At 35.8% G+C, this 14,927-nt stretch overlaps 1 protein-coding gene across 1 annotated transcript in view; it reads left to right on the top strand.

Moving 5' to 3' along the window:
* Positions 1-14,927, top strand: part of Chc (clathrin heavy chain) — a 533,133-nt gene that overhangs the window by 287,158 nt on the left and 231,048 nt on the right. Inside the window, exon 17 of the mRNA XM_090400150.1 lies at positions 8,796-9,014. Within this exon, the coding sequence (XP_090256276.1) occupies positions 8,796-9,014 (219 nt within the window). The remainder of the gene's footprint in view (positions 1-8,795; positions 9,015-14,927) is intronic.

Here is a 14,927-nt window from a genome sequence, read left to right as displayed (position 1 = left end):
AAAGAGAAGAGTGAGATAGTTAGGATGGTGAATCTGTTGCCTGCGGTATGACAGTGAAGAGTATAGAAGGAAGGCCATAATTGCTAATGACTATGCGTGAATTATGCAGTATGCATGGTGTGGAATTTGTGGATGTGTGGAATGAGTTTGATGGGCGAAAGTGGTGTCGAGGCTAGCTGGTGAAAAGACGTACTGTCAGAGAGCTCCTGAAAGATCTGTGATTTTGTTGATTTATTAAATATTTTGTTAGATTTAATTGTGTAATTTTAGTATATTATTGTAGTTTTATTAGTGTAGTTAGTGTACTAAAGTGTTTTATAACATAATCTTTGTCGGGAAGTCGCCGCTAGAGGGATTCATAGTGTGTAGTGTGTTCGTGAAAGCTCCTGATAAGATGAGCATTATTTTCAGTTATCGTTGATAAATTTACTTTAATATTGCGTAGTTTTGTTTGCCTTGCGTATCTTAGTGCATCTGTTTGTGTGTTTTTAGTATTTATAATTTGATAAAATATGTTACTAGTAAGTATGGCTCCAGTACGAAGGAAAATGGCATCCAGTAATAATGGTTCGCCATCTTCTTTCAAGAACGGTAATGTAAAGGAGATGATTCAGTGTACTATCTACGAAATGTACGCTTTGCGGAGTGCGGTCAGAGTGTGGTTTTAGATGATAATAAAGGAGTGAATGTGTGCAGAAAATGTAGGGAGAATGAGGAATTGAAGTGTAATTTGGATCGTGAGTGTGATATTTTTGTCAAACTTCAGAATGAAGAAAATAGGGATATGACAAGAAATGGGGAGGTTGTACCAGAGAATTGTGAGAGTGTGAATGATAGTATTAATGGTTTTACACAGAATAAAGATGAGATAGATGCAGTGAGTGAGATCACGTTGTTGAATGGTGTGATACAAAGGGCAAAACAGCAGCTAGAGCGTATGAACAAAAGTCGACTGAATGAACCAGCCAATAATAAAAAGTATGACAGGAAAAATAGGTGTATGAGCGTGAACATGAACAAAATGAAGGATAGTGCTGTATGGAGACTCGTTAGTATGAGGTGTGTTAGTAGAGGATTTGACAAAATCGTACCAACCTAGTGCGACCATAAAGGATGTAACTGAGTCTATTAGAGAGGAAAAGGAAAGAGTGAAAGAAATGATTGTTGTGGCAGGTACGAATGATTTGAAAGGAGATAAAATGGAAATGATAGAAGACCTGAATGAATTGTTTGAGGTAGCAAAAGAAAAGAGTGAGAGAGTTAGAATGATTAGTCTTTTGCCACGGTATGATAGTGAAATGTTTAAAAGGAGGGCCATAATTGCGAATGACTTTATGCATGGGTTATGTATGACGAGTGGTGTTGAATTTGTGGATGTGTGGAGTGAGTTCGATGGGCGAAAGGATCTATATAAGATGGATGGCTTGCATTTGAATGGTTATGGTGTAAGGAGACTTGAGAAAGTGTTGCTGAATGTAGTGGATGTGCAAATTCAAGGAAACTAGATTTATTAGGGGGGGATAGGTAGATATACAGTACTTAGGGAGGAAGTTGAATGTATGAATGAATATAATATGCCCGAGCGAATAAGGACAACAAATCAGAGTGGGATAGTTAATATGAAGCATCAAGGTAGTTGGGGGCTAATGGGGGGTCTTAAATTAATGTATACTAATGCTAGGAGTATTAGGAACAAGAAGGAAGAGTTTTTGGCCATGGTTGGCACTTCCAGACCACAAGTTATTGGTATTAGTGAATCATCGCTGACAGTAGATGATATAGCTAGTGGGATTGAATGTGATGGATATATAGTGTGTTCAGGAATGACAGGGAGAATAAAATGGGGGGGGGGGGTATTGTTGATGATAGCTGATGAGCTACAGCCAAGGAGAATAGAAGTTGAATTGCAGGATAGAGAAAAGAGCACATTTGAGTCCATTTGGTGTGAGATTGTGACTAGCAGAACTAAATATACAATTAAGTGCTGCTATAGACCAGGTGGTGACAGTATGCACAAGCAAATAGAAGAAATGAGTGGAAGGAGGGTAATTATTATGGGAGATTTCAACTATGGTCGCATTGATTGGAGTGAGCAGAGGACACACGGGAGGAAGCAATTGGATTTTATGCAGTTATTAAGGGATAACTATGCGACAGCGTGTAATGGAAAATACTAGGGGTCAGAGATTGCTTGAACTAGTAATTACATCTGAGGATTTGGCAAATATGACCACATTCTCGCTAGTTGGTGAGAGTGATCATAGGGTCTTGACTTGGGAGGTAGCTAAAGGTGTGGAATTTTCAATTAAGACAGGGTGCATGTGGAATTATCGGGCTGGAAAGTATGGCAAGCTTAGGAGTTTGATTGGTTCAGTGCCGTGGCATGTACAACTGCAAGGACTAGAAGTTGATAGCGCATGGGAAAGTTAAGAAGTGTTTGCATGAAGCAATGGCTGACTGTATACCTAGAATCCAAATAATAATAAATTAACTAGGGGTTAAATGGCAGGGGCGAATGAATTGGAGATTCTTAGGATATTGCATAATCTCAGTATAAATACAACTGTGGGAATAGGTGGGATATCGGTTAGGGTTTTGAGAGAATGTGCAAGGAAATTGGCAGTGCTTTTGACTAGGCTCTTTAATTTAAGTCTCAGCTCTGATAGAGTTCCAAGGGAGGTTCTAAGACTGCACTACCAACTTATAGACCAATCAATATCTCAGGCATGATAAAAGTACTAGAAAATTGGTAAAAAAGCAAATTCAAGAATGGATAGATAAAAATATGATATTCTATGAGGATCAACATGGCTTTGTGAAAGTTTAGTCATGCCTTGGTAATTTATTAACTTTTTATAATGGAGCAGTGGTTCTTAATCTTTTTCCACTTGTCTACCCCTTTTAAAAACCCATTTCTATAAATTGTCCCTTGTTTTTAAAATAGCTGTTTTTAGATACTAACACTTTTGTTCAGTGCCTATCTTAATGTAAAATAGTAGAAATGAGGTAATGAGTTTGGAAAGGAAAATTACTACACCCTAAAAGTACAAACCACATATTTAATTTTACAATATTCATAACACAGAAATAAGTATAGCTTCATGTTAAATATTGATAATGATGATCAAGTATTTAACAAACTTCATCATCATGAAATTCCTGCCATGTACCCTCAAGGGGTGTACAGGATATGATAGTACTACATGAAAAATTGAAATGGAAAAATTGAAAAAACCCGGGTTTTTTGAATTATATATTATATTATTAGGGATGGGCAGAGCATCTTTTATATTTATATATGGTGGGAAAGGGCGAAAGGGATTGAAAACTGATTTTTAGAGGGGGGGGGGGAGTTGATGGGGTGCGGTCCATTTTGACTATGCTTGGTCATCATCTGAACACATGGAAGTGGATGCTATGTCAGGTCGGTTAGGTGCTTCTGCTTTTGAAGTGTTTTTGTTATTGCCTATTGGTCGGGGTTGTGACCTCAGTTTTATGTTGTGGAGCTTCCAAACCTCGGAGATTATGTAGGGCCTGTGGACATTGATAGGGAACTTTACAGACTACATTGTGCTGTTCAAATATTTCTTTTGTGAACACCTCAATGTAGTCAATAAATTTCGCTGCCAAAAAGACTGTGATATCACCTACACAGGTTCCACCATCAGGTCTTTGTGGGCAAGACTACAAGAACACTTCTGCGATTGTAACATCCCTATTCCAGAACATTTAAACATTAAAAAAAAAAAAACGCAACATCAAAAAGAAAAATCGAATGCAAAGCACAGGTCGACAAGGCCATCACAGTAGACAGACAAGACAATGAAACAATGCTTAGAATATCAGAAACAATAGCCATAACATGTGATGCGAACTATCAATGTCCACAGGCCCTACATAATCTCATAGGTTTGGAAGCTCCACAACATAAAATGGAGGTCACAACCCCGACCAATAGGCGATAACACAAACACTTCAAAAAGCAGAAGCACCTAACCGACCTGACATAGCATCCATTTCCATGTGTTCAGATGATGACCAAGCATAGTCAAAATGATCTGCACCCCATCAACCCCCTTTCCCACAACCCCCCTCCTCAAAAAATTAGTTGATGTTTTCAACCCCTTTCACCATATAAATATAAAAAAACGCTCTACCCATCTCTAATAATATAATATATGCGTGTGTGTGTATTATTCAAAAAACCCAGGTTTTTTCCATTTCTGTTTTAATTCTCCCACATTGCCCTCCCCCACACAGTACTTTGCACATTGCAGAAAGAAGAAAAGCCACAACACCCGGAAAAAGGTATGCGTAAATTTCTCTTCCTTTATGCTACATATATTTATTAGTAAATATACATCCACAATGCCCTAAGAATCTGTGAGTAAAAAGCCTATGACATTTAACCAGGGGCACTCCTAAACAGAAACAGGCAAAATAGCCATAAATATAACCATTTGTAAAGAGGAGTAACATGGGAGTTTTCCCAGAAATAACATCCTTAATATTTATTGTTCCATAACTAACGTTTTGCATTTTATTTACTTGTTTTTCCTCATTATTTTTCATTTTTCGTGTACCACTGGTTAGGAACCAATGTAATAGAGTAACAGCTGAGTTGGATAAAGGAAATGGCTACATGATTTTTGCTGGATTTTGCAAAGCCATTGGACATGGAATACTGTTAGACAAATTAGAACAAATGGGGATGGATATGACATTGGTTAAGTGGATAAAAGGGTGGCTGTTGGACAGATATCAAAAAGTGGTGACTAGTGGTGTGCCACAAGGTTCAGTACTGGGACCATTACTGTTTAATTTGTACATAAATGATATAGGAAATGACCTGAAAGGAAATATTCAGTTGTTTGCTGCTGATGCGAAATTAGGTAGAGCAGTAGTTAATCAAGGTGATGTGCTTCAGCTTGCAGGAAGATTTAAGTATGCTGTCAGTATGGGTAAAAGATGATGGGTGTCAGTTTAATGTCTAGAAATGTATTGTTATGCATTTTGTGATAAATTGATTACAAACTGTGTATCACATTGATGGCACTATACTCCAGGAAATAGATGAATCTAGAGATGTAGGGGTGGTGTTAGACAGAGTTAAAGTTTAGAGAACATATTGGTAAGGTTGCTAAGATAGTCCATAAGATCACTTGGCTATTGAAGAACACATTAACAAGTAGAGATGAGGAAGTTGTAAGGCCTTGATGCTCCCACATCTGGATTACTGTGCTCAAGTCTGGTCCCCCTGGGTTTCCTGGGGATGAGGAAGCAGCGTAGAGGATTCAGAGGTGAGTGACTAAGATGGTGACTGGCTTTTGGAATGTTCCCTATCAGGATTGATTGCAGAAGTTGGTTGATAGGAGGAAAAGAGGGGATATGATAGAAACATTTAAGTTGCTTAAAGAATTTTATAAGATAGATGCAGGAGAAATGCTTCAGCACTTGACTAGAGGGACCAGAACAAGGGGGTCATCCCTGAAAGTTGAATAAAGGTGTGGTCAGTGGGGGTGTGAGGACTAGATTTTGGTTGCTTTGAGAGTGGTTAATGAGCGGAATGGGTTGCCAGAGTCAGTTGTGCTTTTTCTGTTAATGGGTTCAAGGAGAGGTATGATAGATTGTGTGGATAGATTGGGTCTTCTCTGATGAGTCTTCAGACTCTAGGTACCCATATTATTATAATAATAATCTAAATAGAGAAGGTAAAAGATACGGATTGAGGATGAATATAGAAAAGACAAAAATAATGGTTTCTGATGAAAGGTAGATTGGAAAAAAGATTATTGTAGAGGGAATAGAACTTGAGAATGTGGAACAGTTTACTTATCTTGGAAGTTATATAACACATGATCTAAACTGTAAAAAATAAATTAAAATTAGGACTGCAAAGGCTTTAATAGTGCTAAAATCCATGGATAAAATTGGAAAGAGTATAAATATCACTTAAAAAACAAACTAAGCATTCTTGAGACATGCATCTTTAGCAGTATGTTATATGGTTGCAAAATTTGGATAATGACAAAGGAATCAGGGAAAACAATACTTGCTTTTGATTCTACCAATTCTACGAATTGGATGGACTCAGAAGATAAATTAAGTGTACAGAAGGATAAAATTAAGAGACTGTTTCAAAAAGTCATACAAAGAAAATTAAATCTCTGGACATATTTGTAGAATGTCAAATGACAGAAAGTTGGTCATTGGTGTTTGGTCTAATGAGCAGAACAAATGTCAGAGGTCGTCCTTATCGTGAGTGGGCCGATGATATTAAAGACTGACGTGGGGCACTCTTCAAGAATTAAGTCTATTTTAAACTGTCTTCACTTAGAACTGATGGAAATATAAGATGGTTTGATGTAAAATAAGTGTGCACACTCTTTGCTGTTATTAATATATATGGATCACTTGAAAGAAATTGGCTTTAAAACTGATATCAAAATTGGAAGTATCAAACTTAGCTTTAGAAATTGTATAGATGTTATTCTCCTAAACAAATTACTGCAAGTTTCTAGGATTCTTTAACTCATTTGGTTTTTTCTGTAACAAAATTTTGCATGAAAATCAGTAATCAAGTCCATAATTATGAAAATAGAAATATTGTAAATTTCAGCCAGATTCTCAGTGGATTACTTAGAAAAAATAAAATACTTCAGCTCTTTAGATGCAATTTTTAGTGAAGATGGCCAGTTAAATATAGACAGTAAAATAAGCCAAACTACAGCATATTGTACCTGAAAGATATGATTTGCTATCTCCTTGGAGTGAATTAAGCAAATTGTTATGGGCTCACTCCTGAAGACATGCCAAAATTGCATGAAAATCCTCTTATTACAAAAAAAAAAAAAGGAAAAAAGTGCACCACAGATGATCGAGGATGTGCTGTCAGATCCTTTATTAGATGGCGTGTCAACAGATAGCATGGTTACTGCTGCTTATCCTTAAAACAGTTCTTATACTAAGTACCATAGAGGAAGTGGAATTTTATGACGTCTTGGATATTTTTCCAGAAGAAATGAATTTATGCAGATATTGAACTCCTAAACACATTCAGTGCAAGTCGCTATAATTCAATAACATCTGTAACTAATTTGGCATACAAATCAGCAATAAAAAGACAAACTATTAAAATAGGCAAAAATATACTTCAGTTGCATCTTTAATGATGAAGCTATAGAAAAATATTTCAGCTGTTTAGGCACAGTTTTTAGTGAATATGGCAAATTAAATTTGGAAATAAACTACAGAACTAGCAAAACTGGTATGGTGTGGGGGAACCAATTCAATAAATTTATATGGAATAAGAGAGGAATTAGCCAAAACACTAAAGTTATAGTATACGAGGTGATCTTCATACCGGTTATGTTATGAATATAAGAGTTAGGTTAGAAATAAAACAGTTGATCAAAGGTTAGACTTTAAATATAATTCTGAAAACAAAAAAAAATAGGGCATAAACAGATGGCATCAGTGGCAGAATCATTAAAAATGAAGATATCAGGAAGGAATTTGAAGTTGTTTGCATGCAAGAAATTGGTATGGTACGGTCACTTAAACAGAATGGGAGATTAAAAATAACATGAACTTAGTCACATAGTGCTGTCATAGCAGCCTGAACACTCCTTGAGAGTACATATCAGGAAATTGATGATGGAGCTAATGAGGTGACCAACCGGAATTAGCATAAAAGTATAGGTATGTGAATTTCTCCTTGATAATTCCATTTATTTTTTTTTCCTTCAGGACATTAAGAGAGATGTAATATCAAAGAAAGCTAACATTCATTTGGTATATGCTATAATGTAATACTTTAACCTTGGCCTTCAATCTGATGTGCTTGAAACCTGTTATGTAACATGCATGAGATCTGAAAACTGTACTTGCCTGACTGCAGTTTAAATCAGTGTGTTCCAGCGAGAACTCTTATGTTATAGAATTACACTTAACAAATTATGTAAAGTATCTTGACATTAAAGCTTCTCGTATATAGAGGCTGTTGTTTTTACATCATTTGCCTTTGTATTCCATAAAATGAAGCACCCTTCCTTTGGGATGTGTATATTGTAAGTTGTCATATTACAAAATGTAGTGTTTTTGCTGTTTCTTGTGACTGTTGCCAGGGCCAGATTTAGACTTGCTGAGGCCCTAAGCTCTACAAAACCCAGAGGGGCTCCCCCCACTGTTTTAAATGACATCAGCTGGTCTTTTTGTTTTTTTCATTTGAGGCCCCTGCAGATTGTGAGGCCCTAAGCTGTAGCTTTTTTAGCTTATATGTAAATCCGGCACTGACTGTTACTCTCATTGCTAGAAAACAGCAGTGAAAGTTGTCTGAGACATGATAGTGAACAGCCAATCTTCTAAAGTTCCTTAAGATCTACTTTTCAGAAATCTTTTGTGAAAGCAATGGACACCATATCTATTGAAACCTGCAAAAATATTGCCGAGTCCAGATACTTTTTTAGCTGCATTTAAGAAAAATGTTAAGTAAAATTTAAATTTACATCTGGAATTTTTACATGTATGACAAATTAACCCATTTTGCTAGTGCTGATAAAATGATGCATGACAAAAATGGCCTGCATCTCATTTTTTTCCACCTAACTAAATGTGGATCAAATATGCCAATAAAATAACTGCATCCATTCTGGTCTGCATTTTATCTGCATGTTTAGTTAGATGAGAAACTATATTCATACTGAGAAACATATGTTTTTGTAATTATATGAATTTTCATTTAAATTTGGGTTTACTGTTCTATAAGTTTTAACATACAGAATTTTCTCTTTTAGGCTGCTTGCAAAACAGGACAAATAAAAGAAGTGGAGAGGATTTGCAGAGAGAGTAATTGTTACAATCCAGAAAGAGTGAAGAACTTCCTAAAAGAGGCAAAATTGACTGATCAACTGCCACTAATAATTGTTTGTGATCGCTTCGATTTTGTGCATGATCTTGTATTATATTTGTACCGCAATAATCTTCAGAAGTATATCGAAATTTATGTTCAGAAGGTAAGCCTCAAATCGATTTATGTAATTACCAGGTTAATAAGTAAGATAATCGAATTGCAAATTCTTTTAATCATGTTGTTGTTCCTTATGATTTCACCTTGAAATTTGAAGAAGTAGGAGTTGACTCTATGTGTGTGTGTGGGGGGGGGGGGGGCTTACATCAAAGCTGGAGTTGAGACTGCTGTCTGCTGGAGGAGTGATGCAGTGCATAATTTTGTTCATGATCTACTTGACATTCCTCATTCCAAAAACCTTGTGATAGTATAAAAGTAAAATTTCAAAACTGGTATGCCATTGCTGATCTCGCTAGAGAATTGGACAGTACGCTCACCTGGAGAAGATAATCCAGGTGTAGATCTCATTTTTTCCCCCTTCTCCTAAATCATGGTTTCATATTTCTTAAATTCAGAGCTCATATCCACAACCAATATTGTGTTGAAGAGATTTTCCTCCATTACACTATGTACTGTATATACTACACATCGTTACAAACCCCATGAAATAACTGCTTAATTTTTCTTATATGAATAAATCATTATACACAGTGTACTAATTACCAGGTAGATACAATCTTCAAATTGTATCCCCCCAATCCTTTACAAACATTTTCTAATGTCTGTTTTCAAAATTGATTTGTGGATATCTTCAACATTCCTGATGTACTCTGGGTGTGATAGTATTAAATGTGCAAGTTGCATCATTACAAATTCATATAGACAATTTTCCTCCAATTAATGTTACTGTATTTAATCGAATATGACTCTCACTTTTTCCCAAAAAATTAAAGTTAAAAAATCGTGGTGTGAGATATATGTGGGGATTTTTGGAAACAGAAGTTTCCAAGAAAAAACTGAAAACTGGTATGACTTACCAAGCATCTCCTATTTGCTATTGCTACTTCTGGCCTTGAGTGGCTTCCTTGTGTACATTGCCAAAGTTCTACCCAAATAATGTCATCTTCTCTCCCATCCAGGCCATTAGAGATTAAAAAAAAAAAAAACTCTTGGCAATTATTTCTGGTGAAATCATTTCCCAAGCTTTCAAATTAGTTGCATAATAATACATGATTGGTGCAGTATTAACAAAAGAATGTGTGACTCAACAACAAAGGCATGCCAACAGTTGTTGAGTTGATGCTGATTCTCTTCAACCGAATTCCAAAATATCTGAAACTGCCATAACAACATTAGTTTTAACACGTTCACATTTGAGTGGTATTTCTTCTGTTTATCGTTCTGACAGGACTTCTCATTACCGTTTTGTATATCACATCTGCATCGTGCGGGAAGGCTCAACTAACACAAAGTTTCAACCTTTTGGTTGAATTTTATTGCTGCTTTCTGCTTAGGGCTGGCAGAAAGATATTCTGCCAGCCCTAAGAAAGATATTCTGGACTCTCACACATTAAAAGGTTAGTCCAGTTCGTCGGTAGAATTTTATTTGAAGTTAGCTTTTGTAATCTGTCTTGATGACATCGAAAATTTCAAATGCTGTTGAACTAACACTTACTTCATGTAATAATTGAGAATTTGGATTACAAATGTTTGGGCAATAGTTAGATGCTGTGTTTGACAGCACAAGATATGGTTTTGCTTGAGTCTATACAGCATACCATAGTTTCTGTGGGAAGGGACATATGATTCATTAGTTAGTGCCATTTTTATTCCAATTGTCTCAAATTGTACTATTTGTTGACAATTATATTACACTCTGCCAATGTCTGTACCTTATTCAGTGATACAATAAGACTACTTTTCTTGCATCTGCAGTATAGTGGCTTTTGGAGATTGCGTGTTCTTTACCATGGCGAGCAAGTTACTATCGTCCTGATGTGCACATGTTTAAACTATTTTTCGTGTGTAACGTACATGCAAAACTTTTTAATTTCTTTTTCGTAAAGTAAAATCAGGGGTGCAAGGTATATGCAAAGGCAAGTTATATTCTAGTAAATACGGTATCTATCAAGACTTCAGTATTATCAGATTTTATATTTCTATGTTCTAACACATTAATTACTGTATTAATTCACCTAGATCTTAGGCTTTTTCTAACTTTATCTTGCCATCCTGTCAAACAACACTTGTTTTGTAAACCTTTCCTCTCCCATTCATTTTAATATTAGCTCTGCTAACCCATTTCTTACTGCAAACAATGTCAAGTTCTTCATAATGTCCTGATTCTTAATATTGATACTGCCATTGATGCCATTTGTTTGCTCCTAATCTATATCAGAACATTCATATCTGATCTCTCTCCATTCTTTGACCAAGTGTTTTATTTCTAACTTCTATTCATAAGTTAAAAATATAGATAGTTAAAAAGTATAGGTAGATGTTTGACTGGTTTACCTCTTATACCAAATAAACTTATTCAGTTGACTTCTTACTAATTTGGTTGTCTGTTTCTATTTTAAATTATTTCCATCTCAAACAGTTGTCTAAATAGCTGAAATGGTTTGTTCTATAGATTCTCCATTTAGGGTGCAGTTCGTGTTTTCAATGTTTCTGCCTATTTTCATTCTCATTGTTTTTTTATAGCTGATTTTCATACTAAATTTATCACAGTACTTATTCAATTTAGCTAGGGAATCCTGTAGGCTCCTACTGGATATTATTCAGAAGTATATCATTTGCATAAAAGTAGATAGCTGATATTTTCATGATATTAACATCTCCAATTTTGATATTGGGTTTAATAATACTACTTTATAGTGTTATCTTATACATTATGAATAACAGTGGAGATAATATTCACCTTATCTCACACCAGATTTAACATCACTCTTGTACCACTGTCAATTCTGATATAACTCAAATATAGTAACTATTGATTGATATAATGTCCCATCTGCACCATATAACTATGCTGTTCTCTTGGCACACTGTCATTTACTTCTCCAGATCTCATCATCAAATTCCTGCCATATACCCTCAAGGGGTGTACAGGATATGACAGTACTACATGAAAAAATTACATCATTACTAACTTCCTATCTACAATTTTCCTCCAAATCAGTCTGTTACTTGTCAAGACTCCAACATTATCAGATCTTATATTTCTATCGTCTAAGGCACTTTGTACCGTATCAATCCACCTATATCTTGGTCTTCCTCTGGGTCGTTTTCCTGCCAACCTGGCAGAGAACACTTGTTTTGCTAATCTTTCCTCTCCCATTCTATTTAAGTGACCATACCACCTGAGATTAGCCCTGCTACATTCCTGGATGCTGACAATGTCAAATTCTTTCCTAATATCCTCATTTTTAATATGATATTGCCATTGATGCCATCTGTTCATGCCTATAATCTTTCTCAGGACTCTCATATCTGCAGTCTCTAGTCTTTGGTCAAGTGTTATACTTCTAAACCAGCTCTCATATCCGTAAGTTAAGTTAAAACTGGTTTGAACACTGTCTTGTATACAGCTAATTTAGTGTTCCGACCAATTTCTCTTATTCCATATGAATTTATTCAATTGACTTCCCACCCTTGTAGCTTTGCTGATTCTGTTGTCTATTTCTATATTTAATTTACCATCTTCACTAAAAATCGTGCCTAAGTAGCTGAAATGTTTTACTTGTTCCACAGGTTCTCCATTCACAACACAGTTGACATTTTCAATGATTCTACCTATTTTCATTGTCTTTGTCTTTTTATTGTTGACCGTTACCATATCTATTACAACAGCTATTCAATTTAGTCAGAATCTTGCAGACTTGTAGCGGATTTATTTAGAAGTATAACATCATCCGCATAAAGCAAAGAGCTGACATTAACATCTTCAATTTTGATATCAGGTTTAATGTGACCCATATAGATAATGAATAACAGAGGGGATAATGTACATCCTTGTCTCACACCAGATTTAACATTAAACCATCTTCCTGTACTTCCTTCAATTCTAACTGCTGACTTACAACTCAAATAAAGACAAAGTATTGCTTGATATAATGCCCCATTGACACCATATAACTGCAGTGTATTGAATAGCTTCTCTCTCTCTTGGCACCTTGTCATATGCCTTTTCCAAATCGACAAAACTTAAATACAGATCTTTGTTGTATTATCATGCTTTCTCGACTATTTGTCGTAAAGTGAAGATCTGATCCTGACCGCCTCTATTTGGCCTGAATCCAGCTTATTCTTCACCAAGCTTTTCTTCCACAATTCTTCTCAACCGTTTCTCAAGTATACTTGCATAGATCTTGCCAGGAACACTCAGTAGGGAAATACCTCTGTAATTCTCACATTCAGTTTTATTTCCCTTTTTTATATATGGGTACTATCACAGCTCTACTCCAATCATCCGGAATTCGTTCCTCTGTCCAGGCTTTCTGAACTATGCAGTGCAGCCACTGTAAGACTTTTATACCACCATACTTCAGCATTTCTGGTCGAATATCATCTACTCCTGCTGCCTTTCCACATTTCAAGCCTTTGATGGCTTTTTCTACTTCAAGTATGGATATGTATTCCTGACTGCATGCCTGGTCAGTGTTTTTTTATCACTGTGCTGTCATCACTGCTTGTTTCATTTAGCAGTTTTTCAAAGTAATTACTCCATACTTCAAGGATATCTTTTTCTCCTGTTTTCATGTCACCTTTATCATCTCTAACTCCTTTTACAGCACTCTTTCCTCCATTCCTAAGCTTCTTCAACAACCTCCAGAATATTTTGCCACCTTCTTGATATTTATTTTCTATATTCTTGCCAAAGTCCTCCCATGACTTTTGTTTAGCTAGTTTTACAGTGTTTAGCATTCTTGCATTTGTCTCTATATTCTCGAAGAGCACAAGCTGACTTATTTGACAGGTACTTTTGGTATGCTTTCTTCTTTTCCTTCACTGCCTCTTTAACTTCCTGTGTCCAGCAAGGAGTTCTGATTTTTTTATCCTTACAGATAACCTCACCACATGCCTCTCTGGCAGAATCAATCAATGTTTTCTTCAGAGTTTGCCACTGAATCTCCAAGGTTTTGATTCCTGTTCTCAAACTCTTTCATTTTCTTTTCAATAATCTTTCTGTATTTTAGTCTACAGTTCACATCTGAGAGCTGCTCAACTTTTATTCGCTTTAAAACTTTCTTGCATGTTATTCTTTTCAATATGAAATTCAATTTTATCCTGCTCAAGACTAAATAGTAGTGATCACTTCCAATTTCAAATCCTCTGTACACTCTGGTGTCCTGCACCAAGGAGAAAACATCACTATCAACAATAACATAGTCAATGAGACTTTTCTTATTCCTAGCCTCTTCTCTCCATGTGAATTTGTGCACATCTTTATGTTGGAACATGGTGTTAGTAATAACCAGTCCATGTCCTGAGCAGAAATCCAACAGATATTTGTTATTATTATTAGCTTTGCTCTTTTCTCGAAATTTTCCCAAAATATTTTTGTATGTCTCACAATCATTTCCTACTCTGCTATTTAGATCTCCAACAAGGACCAACTTTTCCTTTTTCATTGTGTCAGTTGCTTTTTCTAAAGACTCAAAAAATTCATCCGCTTCTACCTTAGTAGAACCTTCTGTGGGACCATAGGCACAAATAAGTCTCATTGTCCAGTTCCCCATTCTCATATTTGCCCACATTACTCTACTTGAGACTGACTGCCATTCAAGAAGATTAGCCTCGTATTTTGTGTTAAATACTATGGCTACTCCTTCTTTTCCTTGATTGTCATTGCCTGAATATAACATTTTGTATTTATTGCTCAGAAAGATCTCACCAGTTTTGGTCTTTTTTGTTTCAGTCACCCCTATTATGTCGATCTGGTACTTATCTAATTCCTCAGCTAGCTCCATTTCTTTGCCATTCAGGCTTCTTACGTTGATAGTACCGATCTTTAACTCTGGTGATGTTGAGTTGGGGTTTGTTTTCAGATTTGTTCCAGTAGCTGACTTTTCGCTGT

This window comes from Typopeltis vanoorti, chromosome 11 (assembly GCF_054136105.1).
Source record: "Typopeltis vanoorti isolate ZY-2024b chromosome 11, IOZ_Tvanoo_1.0, whole genome shotgun sequence".
Classification (NCBI taxonomy): Eukaryota; Metazoa; Arthropoda; class Arachnida; order Uropygi; family Thelyphonidae; genus Typopeltis; species Typopeltis vanoorti.
The sequence above is the reverse complement of the archived record's forward strand: the minus strand, read 5'-3'. Positions and strand labels throughout refer to the sequence as shown.